At 34.7% G+C, this 15,132-nt stretch overlaps 1 protein-coding gene across 2 annotated transcripts in view; it reads right to left on the reverse strand.

Annotated features, from left to right (window-relative positions):
- The window catches only part of NEDD1 (NEDD1 gamma-tubulin ring complex targeting factor), a 45,002-nt gene that overhangs the window by 12,241 nt on the left and 17,629 nt on the right, over positions 1–15,132 (reverse strand). For both annotated transcript variants that reach the window (XM_030856337.2, XM_060306308.2), the window contains exons 6-9: positions 7,927–8,156; positions 6,074–6,275; positions 5,498–5,693; positions 1,823–1,951 (exon numbers count right to left, since the gene is read on the reverse strand). In XM_030856337.2, coding sequence (XP_030712197.1) covers positions 1,823–1,951; positions 5,498–5,693; positions 6,074–6,275; positions 7,927–8,156 — 757 coding nt within the window. The remainder of the gene's footprint in view (positions 1–1,822; positions 1,952–5,497; positions 5,694–6,073; positions 6,276–7,926; positions 8,157–15,132) is intronic.

A 15,132-nucleotide genomic window follows, 5' to 3' on the forward strand; every position in this document is an offset into this window, starting at 1 on the left:
GGTCATTAAAAAATTCACCAGAAATTCACATGGCCAATAAATTATCATACATGATTATCATATTAGTAGGACTATCATCCATCTCTCCACCATTCATCTATCTGCATGTGTGTGTTATACCTAGTAATCGCACAACACAGACACTTTTATATAAGTTACTCATTTTTTCCTAACAAAAGCAGAGGTACTCTTATTTAAAAGATGAAGAAATTGAAGCACAAACAGATTAAGACTTTTACCTAAGTAGTGTTGAATCTTTGAGATTAAAACACAAATCTCTTGACAGTGAAAACCAGCACTATATTTAGTATCCATGTCTTTTTCTTATCAATAATATCAAACTCCAATAAACGAAGGGCCTATGGCTCAAATTCTAATCATATCTTTTTAAACAGCAAAAGCAATTAAAAAGGAATTTATATCCTTTATTACTTTCAAAAACCATTAAAAAGGATTTCATTTATAACTCAAACACTTTCAAAAAGCCCCTTCAATTAAAAAATTACTCCAGCGGTTCTCATAAACAAAGCTCCACAATTGGGTGCTAACCTCCAAAACCTTTCTCAACTCCAGCCCAAGCCACTTTTACCTCCTTTGCCCACATCTCTCCTCTCTTTACCCCTCAACTAGGTAGTATGACCTCTCTTCATCCTGAAAGGAATCCTTCCTCTTTTATTAGATGGAAGATAGCAATTTGACCGGGCAATTTAAGGAGTCATTTTCAAGCTGGGGTAAGGCAGAAGACACTCAATAATTCTGTACCACTACGTATATATTTATTCTTTCTGCTTATGAAATTAGTTGAAGAAAATTTTGAAACCAGACAATTTTAAAGTAAAAAGTTAAATTTTATAAGATCATGAGTGGATGTAATAATTCAAACACCCTGCTACTGATGACATTTAGATTCACTCCTGTTTTTCAATACTATAAATAAACAGTAAACACACAAATCTCTGTGGGCTTCTCTGAATATTTTCTTAGGTAAATTTATAGAAATGGAATTAACAGGACAAAAAGAATGAATAGTTAAGTCTGCCAAATCGTCTTCTAGAAATTAACCCATACTGTTAATAATACTGCTATTAGTAGTGAGACTATCCCAGTAAAGAAAACAGTATGAACATTAGCACCAAAATAGCACAGCCAAACCATGTGCCTAGTTCATATAGAGTGAACAACGATATATGTTTCTGTTTAACAAACTGGCAAAGGTTTTTTTTTTTGTTTTTTTTGGCTTTTTTCTTTTTAATGGCAACGTCTACTAGCAATGGGGAGTGTGTGTGTGTGTGTGTGTGTGTGTGTGTGTGTGAGTGTGTGTATGTGTGTGTATGTGTATGGTACTTTCATATATAGTTAGTGTAAAAGATGAGGCAATCTAACCCCCAGCCATATTTCTCCATGAAAACATTTAATACCAGTTAAATACTAATAATCAAAGAAACAATTTTTTTTATGTTAGGAAGATATTTTTTGCCTATCAAAATATCCAAGATTTGGGGAAGATTTATTTAGAAGTAGATACAAGTAAAAGATTGCCTATGGAGGCAAAACTTCCTTTAAGAAACTTCTGTGGAAATTAAAATGCTAACTTGAGAGCTATTTGCTTGGTTCCCATGTGAAAATTACTAGCATATATTTTGGAATGATAACATTTGAAATATCTGGGCAAAGGGAAAGATACCATCTCAGGGATTGAGAAAATTAGCAACTGTCATGAACAGAGTGAGACTGAAGCTATTATCCACATCTTTTAGCCAGAATAAAAATGTCATGACGACCCAAGCAAGAGGACATGATCCTCTGATCTGAACAGACTTACCATCTCGGATAGGTGAGAACATGTCACCTAAACTACTTTTTCCAGTATCATCAAAGCTGGAGAAATCCTGGGTTTTCCCACTCTCTGTTTCCTTAGATAAAATATCTGTGTTTATGCTTCGAGGCAGACCTTATAGAAATTGGATATAAAAATAAACATTTTTATTATTTCTCATAATAAATTTATCATGAGAAGCTAGGCTCTAAAAATGAATGCCTTACCTATAACATCGGTAACACTACAACTGTGGGCATCAGGAAAGAAAGCAGAATATAACAATAGCTCAGTTAAGCATCCTTTTCATGGAATGAAGGGCTCCTCAAAAGCAAATAACTTATTTGCTCATATAACACCACTCTTTAAATCTACTTTGATAGAACTTTTCTAAATAATTCATGTACTTTTCTTAACTTATTTTTGTTAGTGACTGACTCACTGTTAGGATCATCTACCAGTGATTAAAAAAAAAGTCTCTAAGGCATATAGTACAATGCCTAACACATAGCAGTTTTCAAGCAACGTTAGTTTCTTTCCCCAGCTTGCAGTGAATGGGTCTCTTTTTTCCCCTTTTTATTTTTTTCTTCACTAACAGTGGGAACCTAACACTGCTCTCAGCGTTACTGACCTTAAATGACTTCATTAACCTTGGGATAGTTTACTGAGAGGAAGGAAACCAGAATACCAAACTCATAAAGAATAGTACAGTAGACAACAATAAAGAGGCATGCAGTTTACTTCCTCTCAGTATATATTGCATGACTTTAGGGCAAGGACGTTATAGTAGGAACTCTGCAGGCTCAGTAACTTCTTGCTCATTTTTGGGTCAAGGACTGAGTTCTAGAGATTCAAGAACTTTGATGAAATCTTGGCATTTGAATCGGTAGCATATTACTGTCTTACATTTTTAAAACTGTTTTATTTGCCATCTTGGTCCCAAATGAAAACTGAAAAGCCTGGGATAAAAACAAAGATTAGCTTTGTTCACAATATTCAAAAATGTCCAAGCCTGGCTAATGAAATAAACCTAATAACCTCACAAAAGTTATGACCAAACATTTGTACATCACTGTCATTGAAGGGTGTTTATACCAAGAGTGTAATCGGTTATAAAGAAGAAATTTCTCTCCCTTTTCTAGGTCCTCAACATGTTTGATGCATAACTCTAGCCTCTGGAACTTTATGAAATAGAAGCTTGGTATCATTTGAAAATAGTGCTAAAGCCTTATTTTTCTCTTCTTAAATGGCTGTTTCCTACTGAAAATGAGCACTAGCAACAAGTCTGCAGACAGCGGTTCTTTTTTTAAAATGTATTTATTTTTTTTTGGCTGTGTTGGGTCTTCAAGGCTGTGCGCGGGCTTTCTCTAGTTGTGGCGAGTGGGGGCTACTCTTCGTTGCGGTGCGCAGGCTGCTTGTTGCAGTGGCTTCTCTTGTTGCGGAGCATGGTCTCTAGGCGCACAGGCTTTAGTAGTTGTGGCATGCAGGCTCAGTAGTTGTGGCTCGCGGGCTCTAGAGCGCAGGCTCAGTAGCTGTGGCACGCCAGCTTAGTTGCTTCGTGACATGTGGGATCTTCCCGAACCAAGGATGGAACCCATGTCCCCTGCATTGGCAGGCAGATTCTTAACCATGGCACCATCAGGGAAGTACCTGCAGAGGTTCTTTTCAATAACTAAATTAGGACACCTTCAGTAGAAACCATACGAACTTATTTCAAATTTTAAATTTATTTTACACCATGCTTAAAGTAATAGCAATAATGATCATAACGACAATATTAGCAACACTATAATTTATTGAGTGCCTACATGTGCTATGCCCTTTTGATACATTTTCTCCAATTTTCACAATAACCTCAAATGTTAAATATTATCTATGGAAGAGAAAAATGAGAAAAAAGCATGGTTAAGAAAACTGCCTACTAATAAGAACCTGCTGTATAGCACAGGGAACTCCACTTCGCTGTACAGCAGAAACTAACACAACATTGTAAAACAACTATACCCCAATAAAAAATATATATATAAAAAAGAAAACTGCCTAAAGTCATCCAGGCAGGAAAGTGATAGATCTGAGACTGAAGTCTAACATACTCTCAATGTTTCACAGGGGGAAAAATGTACATGTGTGTGAGTTGAGAGAGAGAAAATGATGCAGCAAATGTGGTAAAATTTATAAAATGGTGAACCTGCTCAAGGATATACTAGAACTCAAGAGTTCTTTGTATTATTACTGAAACTTTTCTGTAAGTTTGCAATTATTTCCAAATAAAATCAATAAACCGAAATTTCTCCTTGTGGGTGCACAGTAAGCACGCATTTTGCCAGAAACTGCTAATCAGCCAAGAATTATCATTAACTGGTGGCCCTGGAGACCCAAGTCTTCCACATCTAATTAATGCTGCCATTGTTACACATAAACTTCCTTATTAAAAACTAAATGACAGACACTGAGACTTCAGAAAGTTTACAATAAATGAGAGAATCTTTATTTTAATTTTTGAAAATTATGAATAAAATAAATAGTAATTTTTTAAACTAACACCAATTTTCATAACATAGTTAATTCAACATCTTGGCAAACATTATTTCTTCTTTTAAACAGATAGCAATAGTATTAGTTTCTAGGAGTTCTTAAATAAGGACCTTATTATTTTTCTACATAATATATAATGATTTTTATGTAAGGATGATATAGATATTCAAAGATAATTTATAGTGAATATACTTATTATATTTTTTAAAAAATTCTACACTACCAAGACTAACAAATTAAAGTTTTGCTTATACTTGGGAATAGTAAACTCATATTGAAAAAGCACCAACAAATATTTGTGCTCAATTTAAGTACTTGTCCTGAAAATTCAAAAAGACACGAGTACATTCATTTCTGGTAAGAATACTTTAGAGACATACTGGTATATCATGTAGACTTTTAAAAATATGTTGAAAGTGACAGTATAGCATAACTTCTTAAAATAAAAACAAAAAGGCTTTCAGGAATTTAGGGAATTACGATCTTTATTGTAGGCAAAGAATATCTTCTACAGTAAGTATGGGGAAGCTTATCACCATATTATACCTTCACAAAGTCTAAATGAACTCTTCTTTAAGAACTGTTTCATCAATACGATTATCAGAGTAGAAGAAATTCCTTAAAAATTTCAACATTTTCATTTATTTTTATTTAACAAATGACTAATTTACGGCTTAATATGTGCCAGGTACTATTCAGTACTTAAATATATTCAGTTCATCACCTGACTTACTTTCCAGTCTGAAAATTGAAGTATAGGGGCCATTAATAGCTTTTTCTTTTAAACTGAGATCAAATCATAATGAAAGCATCAAAGTTTCATATTATCTACTGATTAATCTAAAAGCACAATGAAAAGTCATCTAGTCTGTAGCGGTACTTCTGAGAGGGCATTATTCTGTTTTTAAAATATCTTACAACGGAAGTTCGGCTAAACAGAGTAAGTGAAGTACCTTTCATTAACCTTTTAAACATTTATAGCTAAAGTTAAATTTTTCACTTTTTCAATTTCCACTATCTACTAATAATTTTACCTAAATACTCAAGTGAATTTAAGTTCTAGGTTCTTAAAGAAAGTGATAATGATATCCATTTGGGGAGGAGACAGGATGGGAACTCCAAATACTATATATAAACAACATTTACCTGCTTTGTCTTGAAGAGCAACTGTTCCTTTCCCCACAACTGCTGTCGTGGCCTGTGGCAGAACTGTGGCAATGGAAGTGGTAGCTGCTTCTCTGACAACTCCAGAATTCTGGACTCCTCCACTAGCAGTGCTCACGTTAACAGTACGTTTGTTCACAGCTGTGGGCTTATTTGAACAGCCTTTATTTAAACCTGACTGAAACGGAAGGGAATATTTAAAAGATCAGGTTTCTAATGCTCCACACGAGACATTAATATTTCATAAATTCCCTATTAGTTTAAAAAATATTGTTTTTCCCTTAGAAATCTTAAGCTTGCTGGTGGATGTGAGAGTTTCCCTCTGAACCATAAAAACCTTTTAATATTTTTGAAGAGAGAGAAATGTGAAAAGCGCAAAAAAAGTTTTAAAACTAAGTATCAAATGGATTTGTACTAAAATTATTTACAATGCTTTGATATAAAAATTATTATGAAGCAAAACTACACTGTGTTTAATTGACAACATATGATTTCTATATTCTGAACTAGATTTATTTAGTAAAATCAAAAATGCTGAAAACAAAGAAAATATCTTACCTTAGAAAGGACAGTGGAGTACTGAAATGCTATACATTGCACAGATGTCTTATGTGCACTGATGGTTTTAACTGGTGATTTCAACATCCTTAAATCATATTGATATATTTTCCCACGGGAAGCTCCAATAGCCAAAGTGGCTCCATCAGGCATGAAATCTACTGCAGTTAGAGGAGCGTCAGCCACTAAAGTTTTCACTAGCCTTTGGAAAGGAGAGCAAAGTATATGTAGATATGTGAATGTATATATATAAGCTTATACGACATATAAACAACTGTAAACCAAAACCAAAGTTACTTAGATTTCGGCACAGTTACTTGGAATACCCATCTCAAATGTTTGTTTAAAGCAGAAATGCAGAATTAGACCTGGAGACATTTCTACTACAATGGCATGTAAAGGAACTGCTAAGCACTCCATCCTATTTTTCTATTCACTTCCAATAGATACAATACATTCTACATCTTCTAGAAACAGGACCTATTTCTTTGAGTAATTATTATTTTGGCAGTGAACGTGATAGAATTCCTGCATGTTACTCCACAAATAAGGGCTCTATAGCCTCAGGGTTAAGGAGGCTCCAAGTATCCCCTTTCCATTTAGTGACCTGCTTAGGCCTCAAGAGGATTATGACCTTTGACAAGGAAGCAGCTGCTACTTTGCTCTTGGTTATGCATCTCTTGACCCAAAAGCTAAAAGGATTCATGAGGTTTAATCCCCCCAGAAGCTAATACAGAAGTATGGATACTGATCTGCTGAAGCTGAACTCCTTGCTGGAGTGTCAGGTATACGAGAGGAATGGTTTACTGTTAGGGTTCTCAGTAAATTAGTTCAAAAAAGAAAAGAATAAAAAAAAAAAAAAAAGAGTAAAATAAGTAACAGTAAACTTTAAAAAAGGGCTCACAGTAGGTCCTTCCCTAGCAGTAATATTATAATAATGCCACTTCCTTTCACATGATCATTAGATATTGTTAGGTGTCTTGAATACACCTCTTGCAGTCTTGCAGGTTTTTTTTGTTTTTTAAGCTAACCAAGCACACTTATAACTGTAAGAACAACAAGAAGGCATAACAGACCTAGATACTTAGAGAATTATGTACCCTTTAGCTCTATATCAGTGGTTCTCAACTGGGGGTAATTTTACTACTTTTAATTTGGGGAGTACTACTGACATCTAGTAAGTAGAGGCCAGGGATGCTGCTGAATATCCTACAATGCTCAGGACAGCTCCCCACAACCAAGAATTATCCAGCCCAAAATGTCAACAGTTTAGAAACCCTGCTCTAGATAATGAATTAATTTTAAAGCAAATTAATCATATTGCTTTAAAAATACACAAATTTAGTTGTATTCTGAAAAAGAGTAATATGCATGCATGCTAAAATAAAGATGTGAAATCATTAACATGCTACCCCTCAACATTCATCATCCAGAAGTACTCTAAAGCAGGGGTTCCCAACCCCCAGGCCACGGATGGGTTCGGGTCCGCGGCCCGCGCTGCACACAGTAGGAAGTGAGCGGACTGAGGGCGAGCGAGCAAAGCTTCATCTGCTGCTCTGCACTCGCATTACGGCCTAAGCCATCCCCCCACCCCCCACCCCACCCCACCCCACCCCGTCCACAAAACCGGTCCCTGGTGCCAAGAAGGTTGGGGACTGCTGCTCTAAAGAACACCCACATCTCATCTAGTTTTTTCTGCATGGGAAAAAAAAGAAAATTCTACCTTATTAGATAACAAATACACAAACTTTACATCTTCTAACATTAATCAGAGGTCTATACAAATCACAAATATGGCTGCTAATGAAAGAATTATTTGTTACTAAATTAAGAAATGAGCATGTTATACTTACTTCTTACTTGAAGTGTCATAGAGAATGATTCTTTTATCCAAGCCTATAGTTACAAATAGCAATTCATTGACAGGAGAAAAACAGATGCCTGAACCTGGAGCTTTATGTGTACTGTCAAAGTTATGGTATGGACTCTGACTATTCACATCCCAGAGAGTTACTATTCCATTATCCGAAACACTGCCCAGTAGCGACTTCTTAAACAAGGAATACTTCAAGTGCCGAACGGACTATGAAAATAAAAATAAATTTTACGGAATTGTAAGCATACATAAGAACATTTTATATAAAGTATAAATATGGCCAACCACATTATTCACAAGGGATTTAGAACTTCTCTGGTTTATCGCATAACAGGTTTCAATCATGACAACCATAAAATCATTTAGTGGGCTATAAGATGACCCTAAGACATCTTAATTCTAGTAACTGAATATTTGTCATGATTTTATTATGTTGGAGTAGAGTTACCTCAGTCACCTCTTTTTCAGAAGAAAAATACAATATATTGAGGTAAACTACATTAATTCATCAGGATTAGAACATTCCACCTAAATAAAAGGCCCAGTCACAGTCAAATCATGAATAAGTATAAGGGAACGCTGGTAGAGAATAAGCAATAATATTTTGCATTTGTTTTCAGTATATATTTTTGATATCTGGATATGCTTGAAACTGATGTGCTGGCAATTCAACACTTGAAGCACAATAAAAAATTAACTAAAACACAAAGGGGAATTGGCAACACTCTAGACTGGGGATGGACTATATACCCATTCTTTCAAAAGCTTTGGCCTGAGGGCAACGCTAGCCTTTCTCTAAAACACTCATCTCTAGAGGCAGTGGAGACATTCTTTCTAGTTTCTGCTGGACAAGAATATACAAAGATCCAGTTTGAGTAAACAGGTCTTAGATTAAAACTGGATGAATTTTATCTACTTTTACTAAAATGTTGCTTTCAAACTTGACTGATATTATCATTTATCGTGCTGAGAATTAAGTATTTTACATTTAAGCTATTTTCCCCCCACACAGAAATAGCAATGTAAGTATAGAAATGAATATTAAGTAGAATCCACATGGGAAACTAGCTATAAGACACCTTCAAACAGTTTAGTTATAGTCCAGAGTCAAGCAATGAATCATGTTCTAGATGGCAGATATCAACTACACATATAGGTCCCAGATAAAACTGCCACAGAACAAAAGTCAAACCTGAGGGCTTTTTGTTTGTTCTATCTAATCTATCACCAGCTTTTATATATTAAAAAACTCATATTCTACTTCTAAGATGTTTCAAAATAGTAAGTATTAGCCCTCAACAACAAAAAAATATTTAGGAATAACATAACACAAATTCTGTCTAAGGAAACGAGTATTTGTAACCCGACACCTCAGGTAAGATAATCACTACGGTCAACCATGAAATTGGGCTCCTCATTTTCATATGGCTAAAGTACAAACAAAATTTTGGTTTATATTTTCCATTTTTGTTGAGGAAAAGCATATTCATTTGAATAGACAAATCTTTCCTCTGGTCTACACTCAAGAAAAAATAAACTACATGGACCTTGACTATATAAAAGATATAGAGAGCCTTAGTGAATTATAATGTTTGCAGAGTCATATACCAACCTACCTAAACATAAGCAAAATATTAATTTGTAAAAGACTTCTGTAGCATTTTAAGAGTTTATATAGTTATAGCCCTTCACATAATCTAAATTTGGATAAAATGCACAAGCAGAACATCAAAAACAAAACATCACCATAAAATCATAGACCTTCTAGATACTCAAAGTTCATAAAGTTCAACCTCTTAGGCACAGTAGTAATTTGCTAAAACATTCTTAAAATACGGGCCATCCAGAATCTGCTTGAATACAGCAGGGAACAAGGAGCTTACTGTTTTATATACAGTAGTCCCTACCTTGTCCACAACTTCACTTTCCATGGTTTCAGGTACGTACCGTGGTCAACCACAGTCCAAAAATATTAAATGGAAAATTCCAGCAATAAACAATTCAAAAATATTAAATTGAGCACTAAGTAGCATGATGAAATCTCACTCCAGTACGCCAGGATACCCTTTGTCCAGGGTATCCTGCCCATTAGTCACTTAGTAGGCATCTCAGCTGTCAAATCAACTATCAAGGTATTGCAGTGCTTTTGTTCAAGTAACCTTAATAATGGCTCCAAAGTGCAACACTAATGATATTGGCAATTCAGATATGCCAAAGAGAAGCTGGGTGCAGTGCTTCCGTTAAGTGAAAAGGTAAAAGTTCTCAACTTAATCATAATAAGAAAAGAAAAAAAACTATGGTAAGAATGAATCTTCTAACCGTGAAATTATGAGGAAGGATAAAGAAATTAATGCTAGTTTTGCTGCGCACCTCAAACTGTGAGTTATAGCCACAGTGTGTGATAAATGCTTAGTTAGGATGGAAATGGCGTTAAATTTGTACAGTAAGATATTTTGAGAGAGAGACCGCATTCATTAAACTTTTATTACAGTATATTGTTATAATTGTTCTATTTTATTATTGTTGTTAATCTCTTACTGTGCCTAATTTATAAATTAAATTTTATTATAGGTATGCATGTGTAGAAAAGCACATAGTATATACAGGGTTCGGTACTAACTGCAGTTTCAGGCATGCACTGGGGGTCTTGGAACGCACCGCCCACAGATAAAGAGGGACCACTGTAAAACTTAATAAATAATTTAAAATGAATTTAAGTCAAAACCTAAATTCCATACATTGCCTCAAATTCTGTGGACCTATATGGCAACTCATTTAGAAAAGAAAAACAAGACTAAAGATAACCATAAATCTTCCTCTCAGATGAACCTGCGTTTCAAGTAGAGCGAAACTCTGTATGACTTGGGTAAAAACTTCTTAAACTCTCCAAGCCTCAGTGTTCTCGTGAACAACACAGAAAACACTTTTGTTTGCCTGTCAAGGTTACTTTAAGGATTAAATAGCATTTCTGCAAAAAGCCAGGTACATAGTAGGTGTTGCTACTATTCTCACAGGTTCATGACTCACACATTCATTCATGTACCATACATTTGAGCATCTTTTACATATAAGTTTTTAAAAGACCCTTAAGTAGCCACACTGGTTTCTGTCAATAACTCACCTCTAACTCTTTGATAACAGACCTTCATTTCTGAGCCTTCTACATCTATTAAATCATCATCTATTTAGAATATCAAGAGAATATCTAATGATCCTGGATAAATGAAATGTTTATCTAAATTATATTTAAAATAAGTATTAACTCATTTTAGTATCAACAGCATTTGTTAAGTCCCTATCTTGTTCCATATTCAAGATATTTCTAGGAAAAATAACAGCCAGCCTATAGGTCATAATTTGCTGACCCCTGCTATAAATATGTGGAAATGTTTCTTTGAAAAAAAATCACAAAAAGGAAAAGAAAAACCATCCATAATCCTACCACCTAGAGAAAAACTGGTTAATAATTTGGAGGATATCCTTTAAGTATTTTTCTGTGTATATGTATGTTTGCGTTTGAGTAAAGTACCAACAGCAAACTTGGGACCATACTTTATTATTATAAAGTTAGCTGTGTTATTAATATCTTCTACTACATGATTTTAATAGCTGGATAATATATGAATGTACGAGTATATCAATTTATCTAAATAATCTAATGATGGACACTTAGGCTATTTCCAATTTCCAAGTACCCTGACTACTATTATTTTTAAAAATTGCTACTTTATAAAAGAATTTGTATTTTATTGTTGTTCACGCTTTAAAGGTTCTCGGTTGAAAAATGCTAAGTGACCATTTGTCGTTCTTCTTTTGTGAACTGCCCATTAATCTATTTTGCTTATTTTCTATTGGGCTATTAAGATTTTTAAAATACTAATTTGCAATTGATCTTAATATAATAAGGACATTAATGCTCTCATGGACATAAATATTTTCCCCATTTTCTTTTCAACTTTGTTGATTTTTATCATCTTGCTTTTTGTCAGAGTTTAGATTTTTATGTACTTAAATACATCAAACTTGTCCCATGACTTATGACGTTGTTCCTACACTTAGAAAAGCCTCCCCTTCACAGAGATAGGAATGTACATTCACATTCTTATAGCTTTATAGTCTCTGATACATATATGACTATATATATATATGCATGTACATATACAAACATACATACATATACACACTCGTAAATATACAGTATCCGTTCAACTCCATTCCTCCCTCTTCTTCATTCCCAGTGTCTTATTTCAAGCACCAATCATCTGTCACCTGAGCTACTGCCCATTTCCATTCTCAATGGCTTGCTATCCATCCTTCACACTACTGCAGCAATAACCTCTTCAAAACTGGATATCTGAACATAATTCTGTCTTGCTTAAAGTCCTTGTAACGGGAGAGCTCTGAGAAGACAGAGGTTATGATGGTGGCAGAGTTTTTTAATCTCCCTGAATCCCCCCATTTTTGTGTGTATGTGTGCACAAGCAGGCCTGAGACTGCTTATCTTTAGAAAGTCCTGCTTTCAAGACTGGCCCTTGGCTGGAGTCTTGGAACTTGGATTTTTGGAGGGTTCCCACCACCCTAGCTGAAGAGAGTGGCTCACCGACTGATAAGAGTGGCTCACTGTGCCTAAACTGTTTGTGCAAAAGATATGGTTTATGGCTGAACCATGGCTGAACACCTGCTTTCCTTAGTAGAGTTTGGAATTTCGGTACATGCTAGGTAGAGGGTGCCTAGGTAACCAACCTCCAACAAAGTCCCTGGCCAGTGAGTCTCTAACAAGCTTCCCTGTAGACAATGTTCCATACATGTTGTCACAATTTGATGGGGAAATTAAGTACATCCTCTCCACTGAGATAACACTCTTGGAAGCTTATACTTGGCTTCCTTGGGACTTCACCCAATGCACCTTTTTCCCTTTGCTGATTTTGCTTTGTATCCTTTCACTGTAATAAATCATAGCCATGTGTATGACTACATGTTGAGTCCTGTGAGTCCTCCTAGTGAAACATCAAACCTGGTCTTGGGGAATCCCAGCACAGACAGTGAGTAGAAGTATGTGAGTGTGTGCGTATGTGTGTGTGTGTTTTACAGATAGATAGCAAACCAAATAGCAGAACTAAAACCCCATGAAAACATTTACAACAAAACTAGACTATCAAGTATCCCCATGAGCCCCAAAATACACACTAGTAAGTCAAACATTTAACAGCCATAGTCCTTCATAGTATTAGTATCTGTGCAAGAGGAAGCAGAAGGAAATTACAGGGACTGAGACAGATCTGAGAACAGGAAAAGCCCCAAAGAGCCGAAAGGTTTTCACAGGAAAGCATGGTGACCAATTGACAACATCAGCTAGACCAGGAATATCCAATGCATTAGTGGTTCTATGCAAGAGGTTTGCAGAAAGGTCTGAAGGGCTAGAGCAGTTTAGCTCCAATGAACTCCCAAAACTGTCCAGCCAAGGTATCTCCTTCCCAGGTCAGGGCACCATACTGAGAAGACACTACTAAGAGTGGAAACAAACTGAATGGGATAGAGTCAATATAGTTGAAGGAAAGTGAAAATTCACATACAAGTACAGGAGTAGCACAAAGCCAAGCAACCTCAGAAAAGTTAGAAAAGATGCCCTCTAAACTCCATCTCTGTCTAGGAGTTCAGGGAAACTGACTTCACAGAAAAATCCCATACAAAGTTACTATGAGAACAAAGAGAATAAGAAGAAAGACATTCTCAACAGATGACCAGAAAGACAATAAAATGATACAAGACCTTAAAAAACAACATAAATCAGAATTAGAAAACTCAGAAATGAGATGTCAGAACTTGGAAAACAATTAGCAATTTTAATCCTTTTAAAAATGCAGGCTACATTATGTAGCCTTCATTAAAGGTAAAAGGAATACAGAATGAATAAATTCAACAAATAATACCATAAAGATAGGTCAAAAGGAAAGACTTTTTAAAAGTCAAAAATAAGGAAAAAGTTAAAAATGATTTGAGAGACAGTAGTAAATCACTGAAGATAAGAAGATCCAACAAGGAAAAAAACAGAGATAAAGAAAATATCAAATACTAAAAACTATAATTCAAGAAAACTTCCTGAAAGAAGAAAAGATTTGAAACTACATGTTAATTGAGCATACCATGTACCTATGAATAACAATACAGAATGACCAACACCAAGACATAGTCTAGTAAAATTACTGAATTTTAAAGGAAAAAAAAATCTTTTGGACATACAGGGAAAAAGAACAAGTGACTTATAAGAAAAAAATACTTAAATTATCATCAGACATTTGAGACCAAAAATGATAGAGTAACACACTTGAACTCCTCAAGGAAAGAAAATGTGAGCCTGCTGCTACTGAGTTATGTTGAAAGAGAATTTGTAATCTCAAAGAAAAAGTCAAAGCAGAAAACATACACTTATGGAAACAATATTAACATATGTTACTCGTGATTATAAAAATTTGGAAAACACCTGAAGTACAGAAATGTTTAAATATGCTGTGGCATTTGAACAATGGAATATTATGTAGCCATTAAAAATTATAGTTATGAAGACTAGCAATATGAGAATACCTGGGACAGAACACTAATAAGAAAAAGCAGAAGACAAGATTGGACCAACAGAATGATTATAACTTTATGGACGGAAGACAGAGCTACACAGAGAAACTGCAAGAAAACATTCTTCAAATCACTTCCTATTAAAATGTAGAAGAGAAGAACAAAAGGAAAAATTATACTTTAAGAATATATAAACATATGGAAGTTTATTTTATGCCAACATGTCAATCATAAAACTGCTCAAAAACATAATATAAAGGCTAGAAAAGTATACAAATACTAAAGAAATATATAAAGAGAATCAAGAACATATTATACCATAGTATACAACTGTATACCAACATTCCCATATAACATAAAGGAAACCACTATTCTTGATATAAAGCTTTGTAGTCAGTCAAACTATTTGAGCGCCAAAGTTCAGGTGTAAACAAAACCAGTCAACCAAGTTAACTAAACTGGAATTAAATTCATTCTTGATAAAATAATTATTTTTAAAATGTAATTAATAATTATTTACCAGATCTCCATACTCATAAGGCTTATTAATACTTACAAAAGCTATACCTAAAATGTCAAAAATTTAACTGAAGAAAATGGACTTATTTAACAT

The sequence above is a fragment of the Globicephala melas genome, chromosome 10, assembly GCF_963455315.2.
Source record: "Globicephala melas chromosome 10, mGloMel1.2, whole genome shotgun sequence".
Lineage (NCBI taxonomy): Eukaryota > Metazoa > Chordata > Mammalia > Artiodactyla > Delphinidae > Globicephala > Globicephala melas.